The following is a 14,564-nucleotide window of genomic DNA, read 5'->3' as shown; positions in this document are numbered from 1 at the left end:
TTATGTGTTAAAATCCAGATACATGTTCATAACATGAGACACACTTAAGGTACTTAAAGTAAATGGATCGATAGAGATAGAGCCAAACAAGTACTAACTTTTTCAAAAAAGTAAATCTGACAGTACTAGTATCAGACATAGTGGAATTCATAATAGCAATATTAAATAGGATCAAAAAGACTATTTCATGTTTATAAAAGTTTCAGTAAACCAACAAGTTCATTATGATTAATTATATCATATCCATAGTAACCACTTAGCAAGAATATTATTACCAAAAGGACAACTATTAGCCAATCTGACTCACCATAGATGTAAAAATATTACATAAATATTACTTAGCTAAATTTGACAGTACAGCAAATGAATAATACATTATAGGCAAATTAGATGTTAAAAGCATAGGCTGCTGTAATATTAGAAAGTCAATTAATGTGAGTAACTACATATTAATCACTTTTTTAAAAATCTAATAATCTCAACAGATATTATAAAGGCATTTGGTGAAATTCAATATATACTTTAAATAACATTAAATATTTTTTAAAAATAAAGCTTAAAGTCTGACTGGTATGCTTATTAGCCCTCATTAAAACAGAATTTTGCTGGAGATATTAGTCAATGAAATAAAACCAGAAAAAACAAACAAGGAATCAAAATATTAAAAAATGAAGGTTGAAATTATCATTTTGCTGATGTTACTATTTTTCTCCTGGCAAAAGAAAATCAAGTTTGAACTATTACACTAACAAAAGAGTTTAGTAGAGAACTATGATAATAACAAATAAATTCTACCCTTTTTCCTACATGTCTGTAAACAAATTTACTTTAGCAAAAAACATCATGAGACACTCAAGAACAACTTAATAATCTATATGTTTAAAATAGAAAGAAAACTATAAAATGTCATTAAAAACATATAAGAAGACTTGAACAAATAAATGAAGAGACATTACAATTATAAACATTACAACTTGAAAAATAATTCATACCAAAGTCTATAGTAATATAGATTGTAATTAAGATGTGAGGTGTTGGTTTTTTAAAGTAATTTTTATTTTTTATGCATAAATTTTTTATTTATTGATACATGTATTTTTATTGACACATTGTCCCCCATATTTTTGGGTAATGTGATATTTTGATACACTCATATAATGTGTAATAAGCAAATTAGGGGATAGGGATATCCATCACCTCAAACATTTATCTTTTCTTTATGCTGGAAACATTGGAATTATTCTCCTTTAGCTATTTTGAAATATACAATAGATTATGGTTTACTATAGTCCCCCTAATGATTTATCTAACAATAGGTCTTATTTCTTCTATCTAACTGTATTGTTGTACCCATTAATCAACATCTCATCACCTCCATTCCGTCTTCCCACCCCTGGGCCCTGGTAACCACCAATCTACTCTCTAAGGATGCGTGTTATTGTTGTGACTTACCACGGAGGTTATAGGTTTTGTTTCCAAGACAAGAGCTAAGTGGAAAAGCTCCAACCCCTTCAGAGGTTGTAATAGGAGACAGACATCTGCAAGTTCATCAAAAGTTGAACCATCACAACTGTGCCATACACTCTGGGCTGAATCATTTATCTGATTATGTGGACTAAAAGAATGTAGAGGTCCAGAGCATCAAAGGGAAGAAATTTTTCTATTGATGAGCTTTCTCAGGGCACCTTTCATATCCTTATTCCTCAAGCTGTAGATGAAGGGGTTCATCATGGGTGTCACCACAGTGAATAGGACAGCACCAGTCTTATCAGTGTCCTCAGGGTGAGTGGAGGAGGGGAAAAAGTACACACCTACAATGGTTCCGTAGAACAGTAATACAACTGTCAGGTGAGAGCCACAAGTGGAGAAGGCTTTCCACTTTCCCTGTGTGGATGATACTCTCAGGACAGCTCCGATGATGCAGACATAGGAGAAGAAGATGAGTGCAAAGGGGAAGATGATAACTGATAAACCCACAATAAACAACACAAGCTCATTGATCATTGTATCTGAACAGGACAGTTTGAGCAGAGGGGCCAAGTCACAGAAGAAGTGTGGGAGAGTGTTGTGGTCACAGAAGAGCAATTGAATGAGCAGAAGGGTGTGTGTAAGAGCAATAATATTACTGAGGAACCATGAGATGACTGTGAGCAAAATGCCGAACCTGGGCCGCATGAGAGTTGTATAGTTCAGAGGGTGGCAGATCGCCACAAAGCGGTCATAGGCCATGGTCCCCAAGAGCAAATTGTCAATGACGACAAACACAATAGAAAAGTACATCTGTGTGATGCAGCTCTCATAAGAGATGGATTGACTCTTGGTTTGAATATTCACCAGCATTTTGGGGACTGAGTTGGAAATGGAGGAAATATCAGCAAAGGATAGATTGGCAAGGAAGAGATACATGGGGGTATGAAGGTACGTATCCAAGCTGATAGCCAGAATGATGAGCCCGTTCCCAATCACAGTGACCAGGTACATACCCAAGAAAAGCACAAAGAGGAGGTTTTGATGCTCATCCTGGTTGAAAAATCCTAGGAGAATGAATTCAGCAACGATGGTATGGTTTCCTTGATGCATATTTCTGCCGATCTGAAGAAAGGAACCAAAAGTCTTCATATTCCTACAAGAAAACCTAACATGGTATCATTTGGCTGCAGCCATTGCAGTAAGTCACTTGAATAAAGTTTCTTCTGCTTATTAAGTGGAAGTGCTACTTAATAAGGAAGTATTTCAGCAGTGCAGAGATTTGGAAAATGCCTTAGAAAAAGACAGGACATGGCCAAAACATCTCAAAAAAAGTGTTTTAAACTCTAACAGGATTCTGAATGTGATTTTTCCAGTTGGTTCTAAATGTAGTTTAAATCCCCCAAACTGAGGGTCATAGATGAGGCACACCCTGTATTCTAAACATGTTATATACACCTGCAGAATTAACTTAAAAATGACCAAACTGGTTGCCAAACCACCTTTATCCTTTAAATCTAAGTAAACAGAAATTTCAAGTCTCATGAAAGTGAAGAGTTTGGGGAAGTCAACACAACTGAGGGTTAGGAATCACTATGGCAGTGTACACCATTGTGTTGGTGCTTCATCCCACTAACACCGGGGGAGAACTCCAAAACAAGTGCTTTTGGAGAATGAGTACAAGAAGGAGCAACCAGGGTTTTACTTCATCTGTGGCTACATATTAGCCTCAAGAAAATTTAGGGGGCACACATACACTTAAAGACTTCTGTTTGCCTCTTGCTTTTAAAGGGGCTCACTGGATCAGGCCACGATGGCAGGGGTAGAGAGAAAAGATGGTGGGGATAGAGGGAAAAGATGGTGGTTAGTAGGGCAATCTACATTTCCACCCATGACACGGCATAAATATGTGAATTTCCCATAGGACACGTGATGCTATAGGAGGTCATTGGAGTCAAGTCACCTTGTTGAGATTCCAATCCAGAAACAGCCTATCAGGGCAGAGGAGGCTGTAGCAATAAGAAACCATGAGGTGGGTCTCTTATGAAAGAGAGATCTTAAAGAGGTCAGGGACATAATTCATTGTCCTTGTCAGGGAACCGCATAATGAGGCAGTCCAAAACGGGAGCCCCTGACGAACCCCAAAATGGTCTCAAGAGACACCAGGCCTGCCACATATAAGGCACAAGCTGCTAATATCTATGGCAACAGATATGAACACTTCTGCCTTTTTTCCCACTCCTGTTCTTCCTCCTTGACCTGATAAAACTGAAAAAGGAAAGACGAAAATGACTAAAACAACAACAACAATAGTAACAACAACGGGTTTGCGGGAAGAGAGGCCAAAGAGCAAGGGAAGAACATATGCTCCCACCTTTCTGCTGTAGAACCCAAGTTACACATCACATCTGAGCTCACAAGGGAGGACCCATGCTTTGAATTGATAGTGAAGCTGAAGTTTAAAATTGGGCTGGACTTGGTTTTTTAATACCTGGAAATGGGTCTTCAGTATCAGTTAAACATTTTTAAAACCTTAAGTGGCCAGAAAGGTAAATGGCTCTCACAAGGTGTCATCCAGGAGAAGGGAAGAGAGACTGGACCTAGTGAGATTTTCCTTGTGATTTATTGGAAATAATATCAGCTTGGGAACAAAGAGACATTTGTCCCTCTTCCTACACTCCTAACATTGTCTCCCTCTCATTTTATCCCTCTCTTCTACCTATCTCCGACATCACTTACCTCTCAAAGATTTTCTTTCCATTCAGAGGCCAGAAAAGAGACAATCTTCATCTCTGAAATTCCTGAAAACTGAAAGGCATTAGAGATTGAAGCAGAGATCTGAAGTCTCTTTCCTCCTGAAATGCTTGGCTTACAAATCAGAGACAAAAGAAAACACATGCAGAAGGGAGAATCCACAACAAAACTGAAATGAGCTAAATAACTGGCAGGCATCTATATTGAAGATACAGACCGGCCTGTGGTTACCAAGGCCTGGGCTGGTTTGGACTTGACTAGAGAGGGAACTGTATGTTTCTGAATGACAATCTCTGATCTCTGCTTTCCGTTCTACCTTTCCACTTACCAGTAGTCCTGCATAAACTGTTCTGAGTTCTTAAGGTGGCTGCCTAGCTGGTCAAGACCAATGCTGGATTCTGAAGAGATTCACCTCTGAATGATGGTAAAAATCTCAGGAAGTTACTGGTTTCTAGACCCAGTGACTTTCCTTATCCTTAGCAGAGTTGCAGGTGGAGACTCAGCAGCTCTTAGGTATTTTTCAGATTAAACTCTTCCTCCAAACTTCCTTCCAAGATCTTAATAGAATCACGGTGCTGGGCTCACCTGGGACATTCAGGTCCTTCTCATCCCTTTGGGATAATATCCCTCAAGTGTTTTCCTCAAGACACAGTAATTTTTACATCCAAGTCTTGATGAGGTAAATGGGGAATAGACAGACAGCTCTGCTTTTTTTCCCTTGTTTTGTCTTCGCATGCTCTTCCCGCTTGTGATTTCCTATCTGTAACTTAGTTGATTATTGCTCTTCACAGGGAGGGAGTTGTTTGAGCTGTCTTCTTCTCCCAGCGAAACGGTCAGCATTTTCAGAGTTCTTTTCTGTGTCTTCTCTAATGCTTAATGGTGGGAAACACTTAGGAAATACCTAGAGAATGGAGTTGAATTTTTTGACTAGAGATTATGAATCCAAAGGGATGTCATATCTAGTGGAAGGAGATAGGGTATGGCCTTGGCATCGGTTAAATGAATGTTAGTGTTGGAAAAAAAGTTGGAGGCCCAATGACTCAGCATTCAGAGCTCTTAATTGCAAACTAAAGACAAATGCTGGGTTTCTAATTTTGCAAATAAACATATTGAAATGATATTGAGTGTTTCACAATACAATGGGAAGGATGGAAAAAGACATCCGGAAATGGACAGAATCAAGAGAGACTGCCCTGTCAGGGACTCAGGCACAATTAATATATCCCTTCTTCCAATGCTTAGAGGTGCCTCACAATATAGTACACTGATTTCTCCCTCAAGCTAAGAATGTTGATTCCCTCTTCAATAGGAAAAAACTCAACCTATGGATTAAGTGTATCAATGAATAATATTTAAAATAATGGGGTAATAGAGAAGGAAGAAGGCAAGTTATTCTATTTATTTATGCACTAACATACAAAAATCAGTAACATTTATATATGCTAGTAGTGAATTATCTGTAAAAGAAATAAGGCAAACAATTACATTTACAATAGCTACAAATAAAAAGTAACTAGGAATAAACTTAACCAAGGAAGGGAAAGATTTCTACTCCAAAAGACTGTACAACTTTGATGAAATAAACTGAAGAAGACACAAATATATGGAATGATATCTTGTGTTCAAGGATTAGAAGAATTGATATTGTTAAAATAACAATACTACCCAAAGAGATCTACAGATTTTTATTACAATCCTTATAAAAATTCCAATGACATTCTTCACAGAAATAGAAAAAAATCCTAAAATTCATACGGAACCATAAAAGACCCCAAATTGAGAAAGCAGTCCTGAACAAAAAGAAAAAAATCTGAAGGCATCACACTACCTGACGTCAAACTATAAAGCTATAGTAACCAAAACAGCATGGGGCTGGCATAAAAACAGACACATAGAGCAGTGAAACAAAATAGAAAGCGTAGAAATAAATTCAACCACCTAAAGCCAATGGATTTTCAATAAAGACACCAAGAACAACACATTGGGATGAAGACAATAACTGGTGTTGGTAAAATAAGATATTCACATGCAGAAAAATGACACTAGACTCCTATCTCACACCATACACAAACATAAACCTAAAATAGATGGAAGACATAAATGTAAAACCATAATCTATGAAACTAACAGAAGAAAGAGAAACACTTCATAACATTAGGCTGGGCAAAATTTTTTAAAATTAGACCTCAAAAGCTCAGGCATTACAAGCAGAAATAGACAAATGAGGTTAAATCAAAGTAAAAAGATTTTGCACAGCAAGGAAAACTATTAACAGATTGAAGAGATAATCTACAAAATTTCAAAAAATATTTGCAAACTATGCATCTGTCAAGGGGTTAAAATATAGACTATATAAGGAACTTAACAGCAAAAAAAAATCCAATTGAAAATGGGCAGATCCTAATACACATTTCTCAAAAGATGACATGGCTAACAGATATATAAAAAATGCTCAACATCATTAATCATCGGAGGATTCCAAATCAAAATTACCTTGGGATATCTCCTCACTCTTATTAGGATGGCTATTTCTCAGAAGACAAGAGAAAACAAGTGTTAGCAAGGATGTGGAGTAAAGGGAATACATACGCTTACACACTGTTGGTGGAATTGTAAAATAGTACAGCCACTATGAAAAACAGAATGGGGTTTCCTCAAGAAATTAAAAATAGAACTACCATATGATCCAGCAATCCCACTACTAGGTATATATCCAAAGGAAATGAAATCCGTACGTTAAAGAAATTTCTGCATTCCCATGTTTATTGCCACACTATATACAATAGGCAAGATATGGAATCAACTTAAGTATTTAATAATGCATAAACAGATAAAGATGTGGTATATATACACAGTAGAATACCATTCAGCCATAAGAAAGAATAAAATTCTGTCTTTTGTGACACCATGGATGAACCTGGGGAACATTATGTTAAGTAAAAAAAGCCTGACACAGAAGGATATATAGCCCATGATCTCACTTATATGTGGAACTTTTAAAAAAAAGTTGGCATTATAGAAGCAGAGAGTAGAAGAGTGGTTACCAGAGACTGGAGAGGAAATGGGGGAGGGAAGGATGGGGAGAAGTTTCCCACGACCCGTGAGAATTATGGAAGTTACAATTCAAGATGAGAGTTGGGTGGTGACACAGCCAAACCATATCACCAGGGAAAGCAGTCACCATCTTGTACCACAGAATCTAGGAATAATGGGAGAGCAGGAGTAGCTCTGAGTGACACAAGAAATGGACTGTATTCAGTACAAACTCTATACTGTCTCTTCTTCTAGTGACACCAAGCACCTCCCAAACTCTGCTACTTCTTTCCAAGCTCGCTGACATTGAGCCTATGTGCCAACCCTTTCTACACAAAATTTTCCTCCTCTCCTGGACTAACAGTAATAACCATGTTGAGGAACATGGTTTCTGGCTTCCTATGTGGCCATCAATGGGCCAGATAATGCAATCTGGGAGTTCAGGAAAGTCGATGGGAAATTAGATGAGAAGAAACAGAGAAAATCAATATACCTTCCTTTCTCCCCCCGATGGACTGCTCCCAGGTATACTTTCTCCTTCCGTATGAATCCCACATGCTGAGTGAACATATCTAATAAGTAATGTTCCCTGACTCTTTCCTTGTGAACAATGACACAGAAATGCATTTCATTGCAATCCTTTGCACTTATTCTGGATTCAAGTCCCTCTGCTCCCCCTCTAAATCTTCCTGGGGTTTTACCTTCCAAACAGAATATCAAAACTTAAATTCTCAGCTCAGGCTCTGCTTTCTAGAAGACCCATGCTATGACAGTAATAGACTAAGGAAATCATAAATATTCCTCATGAACAAGTTGCAGAAATGAGGATTCCAATTCCACCCATATTTCCTTTCTAGCTGTGACTAGATGGATATATAAATAAATAGGTGACAGATATATAGATAATTAATAGGTAAAAATAATAACTTGCCTTCTCTTTCTTCTCTATTACCACATTATTTTTAAATTTTTTTATTTATTCTTTAATTGGCACATTGCATTTGTCCATATTTATGGAGTACAATGATGTTTTGATACATAGCTATGTTGTATAATGATCCAATCAGTGTAGTTAGTATATCTATCACTTCATGAAATTATCATTTCTTTGTTATGAGAACATTCAAAAGCATTTCTAGCCATTTTGTAATATACAATATTTTACTATTAACTAGAGTCACCCTACTGTGCAACAGAACACTAGAATGTACTCCTCCTATCTCATTGTAACTTTGTAACCATTGACCAACTTCTCCCCATCCTTCCCTCCCCCATTTCCTCTCCAGTCTCTGGTAACAACTGTTCTACTCTCTGCTTTTATAATGCCAATTTTTTTTGAATTTCACATATAAGTGAGATCATGTGCTATATATCTTTCTATGTCTGGCCTATTTCACTTAACATGATGTTCTCCAGGTTCATCCATGTTGTCGCAAATGACGGAATTTCATTCTTTCTTATGGCTGAATGGTATTCCACTGTGTATATATACCACATTTTCTTTATCCATTTATGCATTATTAAATACTTAGGTTGATTCCATATCTTGCCTATTGTATATAGTGTGGCAATAAACATGGGAATGCAGACTTTTTTTAAACATACAGATTTCATTTCCTTTGGATATATACCTAGTAGTGGGATTGCTGGATCATATGGTAGTTCTATTTTTAATTTCTTGAGGAAACCCCATTCTGTTTTTCATAGTGGCTGTACTACTTTACAATTCCACCAACAGTGTGTAAGCGTATGTGTACCCTTTCCTCCACATCCTCGCTAACATTTGTTTACTTCTGTCTTCTGACACATAGCCATTCTAATAAGAGTAAGGAGATATCCCAAGATAATTTTGATTTGGAATTCTCTGATGATTAATGATGTTAAGCATTTTTTATACATCCGTTTGGCCATGTTTTCTTTTGAGAAACGTGTATTAAGATCTGCCCATTTTTAATTAGTTTTTTTGCTGTTAAGTTCCTTATATAGTCTATATTATAACCCCTTGTCAGATGCATAGTTTGCAAATATTTTTTGAAATTTTGTAGGTTATCTCTTCAATTTGTTAATAGTTTCTTTGCTGTGCAAATTTTTTTTAGTTTAATTTAACTCCATTTCTCTATTTTTGTTTTTAACGCCTGAGATTTTGAGGCCTTATTTTAAAAATTTTTGCCCAGCCCAATGTTACAAAGTGTTTCTCTATGTTTTCTTCTGTTAGTTTCATAGATGATGGTTTTACACTTATGTCTTCCTTCTATTTTAAGTTTATGTTTGTGTATGGTGAGAGATAGGAGTCTAATGTCATTCTTCTCCATGTGAATACCCAGTTTTACCAACACCATTTATTGTCTTTGCCCCAATGTGTTGTTCTTGGCATCTTTATTGAAAATCCATTGACTTTAGGTGCTTGAATTTATTTCCACACTTTATATTTTATTTCACTGATCTCTGTATCTGTTTTATCCCATGCTGTTTTGGTTACTACAGCTTTATAGCATATTTATAAGTCAGGTAGTGTGGTGCCTTCAGCTTTATTTGTTTTGTTCAGGACTGCTTTGTCAATTTGGGGTTTTTTATGGTTCCATATGAATTTTAGGATTTTTTTCTACTTCTGTGAAGAATGTCATTGGAATTTTTATAAGGATCGTAATAAACCTGTAGATCTCTTTGGATAGTATGGTTATTTTAACAATATCCATTCTTCTAATCCTTGAACACAAGATATCATCCCATTTATTTGTGTCTTCCTCAGTTTCTTTCATCAAAGTTATATAGTTTTCAGGGTAGAAATCTTTCACCTCCTTCGTTAAGTTTATTCCTAGTTATTTTTCATTTGTAGCTATTGTAAATGTAATTGTTTGCCTTATTTCTTTTACAGATAATTCACTACTAGCATATATAAGTGCTACTGATTTTTGTATGTTAGTGCATAAATAGAATAACTTGCCTTTTTCCATCTCTATTACACCATTATTTTAAATATTATTCATTGATACACTTAATCCATAGGTTGAGTTTTTTCCTATTGAAGAAGGGATCAACTTTCTTAGTTTGGGTGAGAAATAATTGTACTATATTGTGAGTCACCTCTGAGCATTGGAAGAAGGGATATATTAATTGTGCCTGAGTCCCTGACAGGGCAGTCTCTCTTGATTCTGTCCATTTCCGGATGTCTTTTTCCATCCTTCCCATTGTATTGTGAAGCACTCAATATCATTTCAATATGTTTATTTGCAAAATTAGAAACCCAGCATTTGTCTTTAGTTTCCAAATAAGAGCCTTGAATGCTGAATCACTGGGTCTCCAATTTCCAATGCTAACATTTATTCAACTGATGCCAAGATCACATCCTATTTCCATCCACTAGAGATGACATCCCTTTGGATTCATAATCTCTAGTCAAAAAATTCAACTCCATTCTCTAGGTATTTCCTAAGTGTTTCCCACCATTAAGCATTAGAGAAGACACAGAAAAGAACTCTGAAAATGCTGACCGTTTCGCTGGGAGAAGAAGACAGCTCAAACAACTCCCTCCCTGTGAAGAGCAATAATCAACTAAGTTACAGATAGGAAATCACAAGCGGGAAGAGCATGCGAAGACAAAACAAGGGAAAAAAAGCAGAGCTGTCTGTCTGTTCCCCATTTACCTCATCAAGACTTGGATGTAAAAATTACTGTGTCTTGAGGAAAACACTTGAGGGATATTATCCCAAAGGGATGAGAAGGACCTGAATGTCCCAGGTGAGCCCAGCACCGTGATTCTATTAAGGTCTTGGAAGGAAGCTTGGAGGAAGAGTTTAATCTGAAAAATACCTAAGAGCTGCTGAGTCTCCACCTGCAACTCTGCTAAGGATAAGGAAAGTCACTGGGTCTAGAAACCAGTAACTTCCTGAGATTTTTACCATCATTCAGAGGTGAATCTCTTCAGAATCCAGCATTGGTCTTGACCAGCTAGGCAGCCACCTTAAGAACTCAGAACAGTTTATGCAGGACTACTGGTGGGTGGGAAAGGTAGAACAGAAAGGAGAAATCAGAGATTGTCACTCAGAAACATACAATTCTCCCCTCTAGTCAAGTGCAAACCAGCTCAGGGCTTGATAACCACAGGCCAGTCTGTATCTTCAATATAGATGCCTGCCAGTTATTTAGCTCATTTCAGTTTTGTTGTGGATTCTTGGATTCTCCCTTCTGCATGTGTTTTTCCTCCTCTCTGATTTGTAAGCCAAGCTTTTCAGAAGCAAAGAAACTTCAGATCTCTGCTTCAATCTCCAATGCCTTTCAGTTTTCAGGAATTCCAGGCATGATTTCCTCTTTTCTGGACACTGAATGGAAAGAAAATCTTTGAGAGGTAAGTGATGTTGGAGATAGGTAGAAGAGAGGGATAAAATGAGAGGGAGACAATGTTAGGAGAGTAGAAAGAGGGACAAATGTCTCTTTGTTCCCAAGCTGATATTATTTCCAATAAATCACAAGGAAAATCTCACTAGGTCCAGTCTCTCTTCCCTTCTCCTGGATGACACCTTGTGAGAGCCATTTACCTTTCTGGCCACTTAAGGTTTTAAAAATGTTTAACTTTGATACTGAAGACACATTTCCAGGTATTAAAAAACCAAGTCCAGCCCAATTTTAAACTTCAGCTTCACTATCAATTCAAAGCATGGGTCCTCCCTTGTGAACTCAGATGTGATGTGTAGCTTGGGTTCTACAGCAGAAAGGTGGGAGCATATGTTCTTCCCTTGCTCTTCGGCCTCTCTTCCCGCAAACCCGTTGTTACTATTGTTGTTGTTGTTTTAGTCATTTTCGTCTTTCCTTCTTTTTCAGTTTTATCAGGTCAAGGAGGAAGAACAGGAGTGGGAAAAAAGGCAGAAGTGTTCATATCTGTTGCCATAGATACTAGAAGCTTGTGCCTTATTTGTGGCAGGCATGGTGTCTCTTGAGATCATTCTGAGGATTGTCAGAGGCTCCCTTTTGGAGACTGCCCCATTATGCGGTTCCCTGACAAGGGCAATGAATTATGTCCCTGATCTCTTTAAGATCTCTCTTTCATAAGAGACCCACCTCATGGTTTCTTATTGCTACAGCCTCCTCTGCTCCAATAGGCTGTCTCTGGATTGGAATCTCAACAAGGTGACTTGACTCCAATGACCTCCTATAGCATCACGTGTCCTATGGGAAATTCACATATTTATGCCATGTCATGGGTGAAAATGCAGACTGCCCTACTAACCACCATCTTTTCCCTCTACCCTGCCATCACGACCTGATCCAGTGAGCCCCTCACCTTTAGAAATGAGAGGCAAACAGAAGTCTTTAAGTGTATGTGTGCCCCCTAAATTTTCTTGAAGCTAATATCTAGCCACAGATGAAGTAAAATCCTGATTGCTCCTACTTGTACTTATTCTCCAAAAGCACTTGTTTTGGAGTTCTCCCCTGGCGTTAGTGGGATGAAGCACCCACACAATGGTGTACACTCCCATAGCCATTCCTAACCCTTAGTTGTGTTTCCTTCTCCAGCCTCTTCACTTTTATGAGACTTGAAATTTCTCCTTTCTTAGATTTAAGGCATAAAGTTGAACAAGGGAGGTGATTTGGGGACCAGTTTGGTAACTTTTAAGTAATTCCTGCACATGTACCTAACATCTCTAGAATATAGGGTATGCCTCACCTATGATCCTCAGTTTGGGGGATTTAAACTACATTTAGAACCAACTGGGAAAATCACATTCAGAATTCTGTTAGAGTTTAAAACATGTTCATTGAGAAGAATCTGCCATGTCCTGTCTTTTTCTGTGGCATTTTCCAAATCTCTGCACTGCTGAAATACTTCCTTATTAAGTAGCACTTCCACTTAATAAGCAGAAGCTTTATTGCTCATCAGCTTAAAGGAAGGGCCTTACTGTAATGGCTGCAGCCAAATGACACCATGTTAAATTTTCTTGTAGGTGTATGAAGACTTTGTGTTCCTTTCTTCAGATCAGCAGAAATATGCATCAAGAAAACCAAACCACCATCACTGAATTCGTTCTCCTGGGACTCTCCAACCAGGCTGAACATCAAAACCTCCTCTTTGTGCTTTTCATGAGTATGTATGTGGTCACTGTGGTTGGGAACAGGCTCATCATTCTGGCTATCAGCTTGGATATATACCTTCACACCCCCATGTATCTCTTCCTTGCCAATCTATCCTTTGCTGATATTTCCTCCATTTCCAACTCAGTCCCCAAAATGCTGGTGAATATTCAAACCAACAGCCAATCCATCTCTTATGAGAGCTGCATCACACAGATGTACTTTTCTGTTGTGTTTGTCATCACTGACAATTTGCTCTTGGGGACCATGGCCTACGACCGCTTTGTGGCGATCTGCCACTCTCTGAACTACACAACTCTCATGCGGCCCAGGTTCGGCATTTTGCTCACAGTCATCTCGTGGTTCCTCAGTAATATTATTGCTCTTACACACACCCTTCTGCTCATTCAATTGCTCTTCTGTGACCACAACACTCTCCCACACTTCTTCTGTGACTTGGCCCCTCTGCTCAAACTGTCCTGTTCAGATACAATGATCAATGAGCTTGTGTTGTTTATTGTGGGTTTATCAGTTATCATCTTCCCCTTTGCACTCATCTTCTTCTCCTATGTCTGCATCATCAGAGCTGTCCTGAGAGTATCATCCACACAGGGAAAGTGGAAAGCCTTCTCCACTTGTGGCTCTCACCTGACAATTGCATTACTGTTCTACGGAACCACTGTAGGCGTGTACTTTTTCCCCTCCTCCACTCACCCTGAGGACACTGATAAGATTGGTGCTGTCCTATTCACTGTGGTGACACCCATGATGAACCCCTTCATCTACAGCTTGAGGAATAAGGATATGAAAGGTGCCCTGAGAAAGCTCATCAATAGAAAAATTTCTTCCCTTTGATGCTCTGGACCTCTACATTCTTTTAGTCCACATAATCAGATAAATGATTCAGCCCAGAGTGTATGGCACAGTTGTGATGGTTCAACTTTTGATGAACTTGCAGATGTCTGTCTCCCATTCCAAACTCTAAGGGGATTGGAGCTTTTCCACTTAGCTCTTGTCTTGGAAACAAAACCTGTAACTGCCATGGTAAGTCACAACAATAACACGCATCCTTAGAGAGTAGATTGGTGGTTACCAGGGCCCAGTAGCAGAGAAGTGGAGTGGAGTTGAATAGAGGTTGATTAATGGGTACAACAATACAGTTAGATAGAATAAATAAGACCTAATGTTTGATAAATCATTATGGGGCACTATGGTAAACAATAATCTATTATATATTTCAAAAT

General features: G+C 38.0%; 2 protein-coding genes across 2 annotated transcripts; one reads left to right on the top strand and one right to left on the bottom strand.

Annotated features, from left to right (window-relative positions):
- Positions 1-1,279: 1,279 nt before the first annotated feature.
- Positions 1,280-4,667, bottom strand: LOC101148118 (olfactory receptor 1S1). Its single transcript, XM_004051215.4, has 2 exons — positions 4,550-4,667; positions 1,280-2,635 (listed from the first exon to the last, which is right to left on the bottom strand). Exons 1-2 carry the CDS (start codon positions 4,561-4,563, stop codon positions 1,642-1,644), a joined length of 1,008 nt encoding a protein of 335 aa, XP_004051263.4. The 5' UTR covers positions 4,564-4,667; the 3' UTR covers positions 1,280-1,641.
- An 8,530-nt stretch (positions 4,668-13,197) lies between these two features.
- On the top strand, positions 13,198-14,175 carry OR1S2 (olfactory receptor family 1 subfamily S member 2). The gene has a single exon (XM_031016521.3). The coding sequence runs from the start codon at positions 13,198-13,200 to the stop codon at positions 14,173-14,175; it is 978 nt and encodes a 325-aa protein (XP_030872381.3).
- The last annotated feature ends 389 nt before the right edge of the window (positions 14,176-14,564 follow it).

The sequence above is a fragment of the Gorilla gorilla genome, chromosome 9 (assembly GCF_029281585.2).
Source record: "Gorilla gorilla gorilla isolate KB3781 chromosome 9, NHGRI_mGorGor1-v2.1_pri, whole genome shotgun sequence".
NCBI classification, from domain to species: domain Eukaryota; kingdom Metazoa; phylum Chordata; class Mammalia; order Primates; family Hominidae; genus Gorilla; species Gorilla gorilla.
This window is presented reverse-complemented; position numbering and strand designations above follow the sequence as displayed.

Bases quoted from the DNA above. Each gene is read 5' to 3' on its own strand.
- OR1S2 (XM_031016521.3), top strand. From the start codon at position 13,198: ATGAAGACTTTGTGTTCCTTTCTTCAGATCAGCAGAAATATGCATCAA.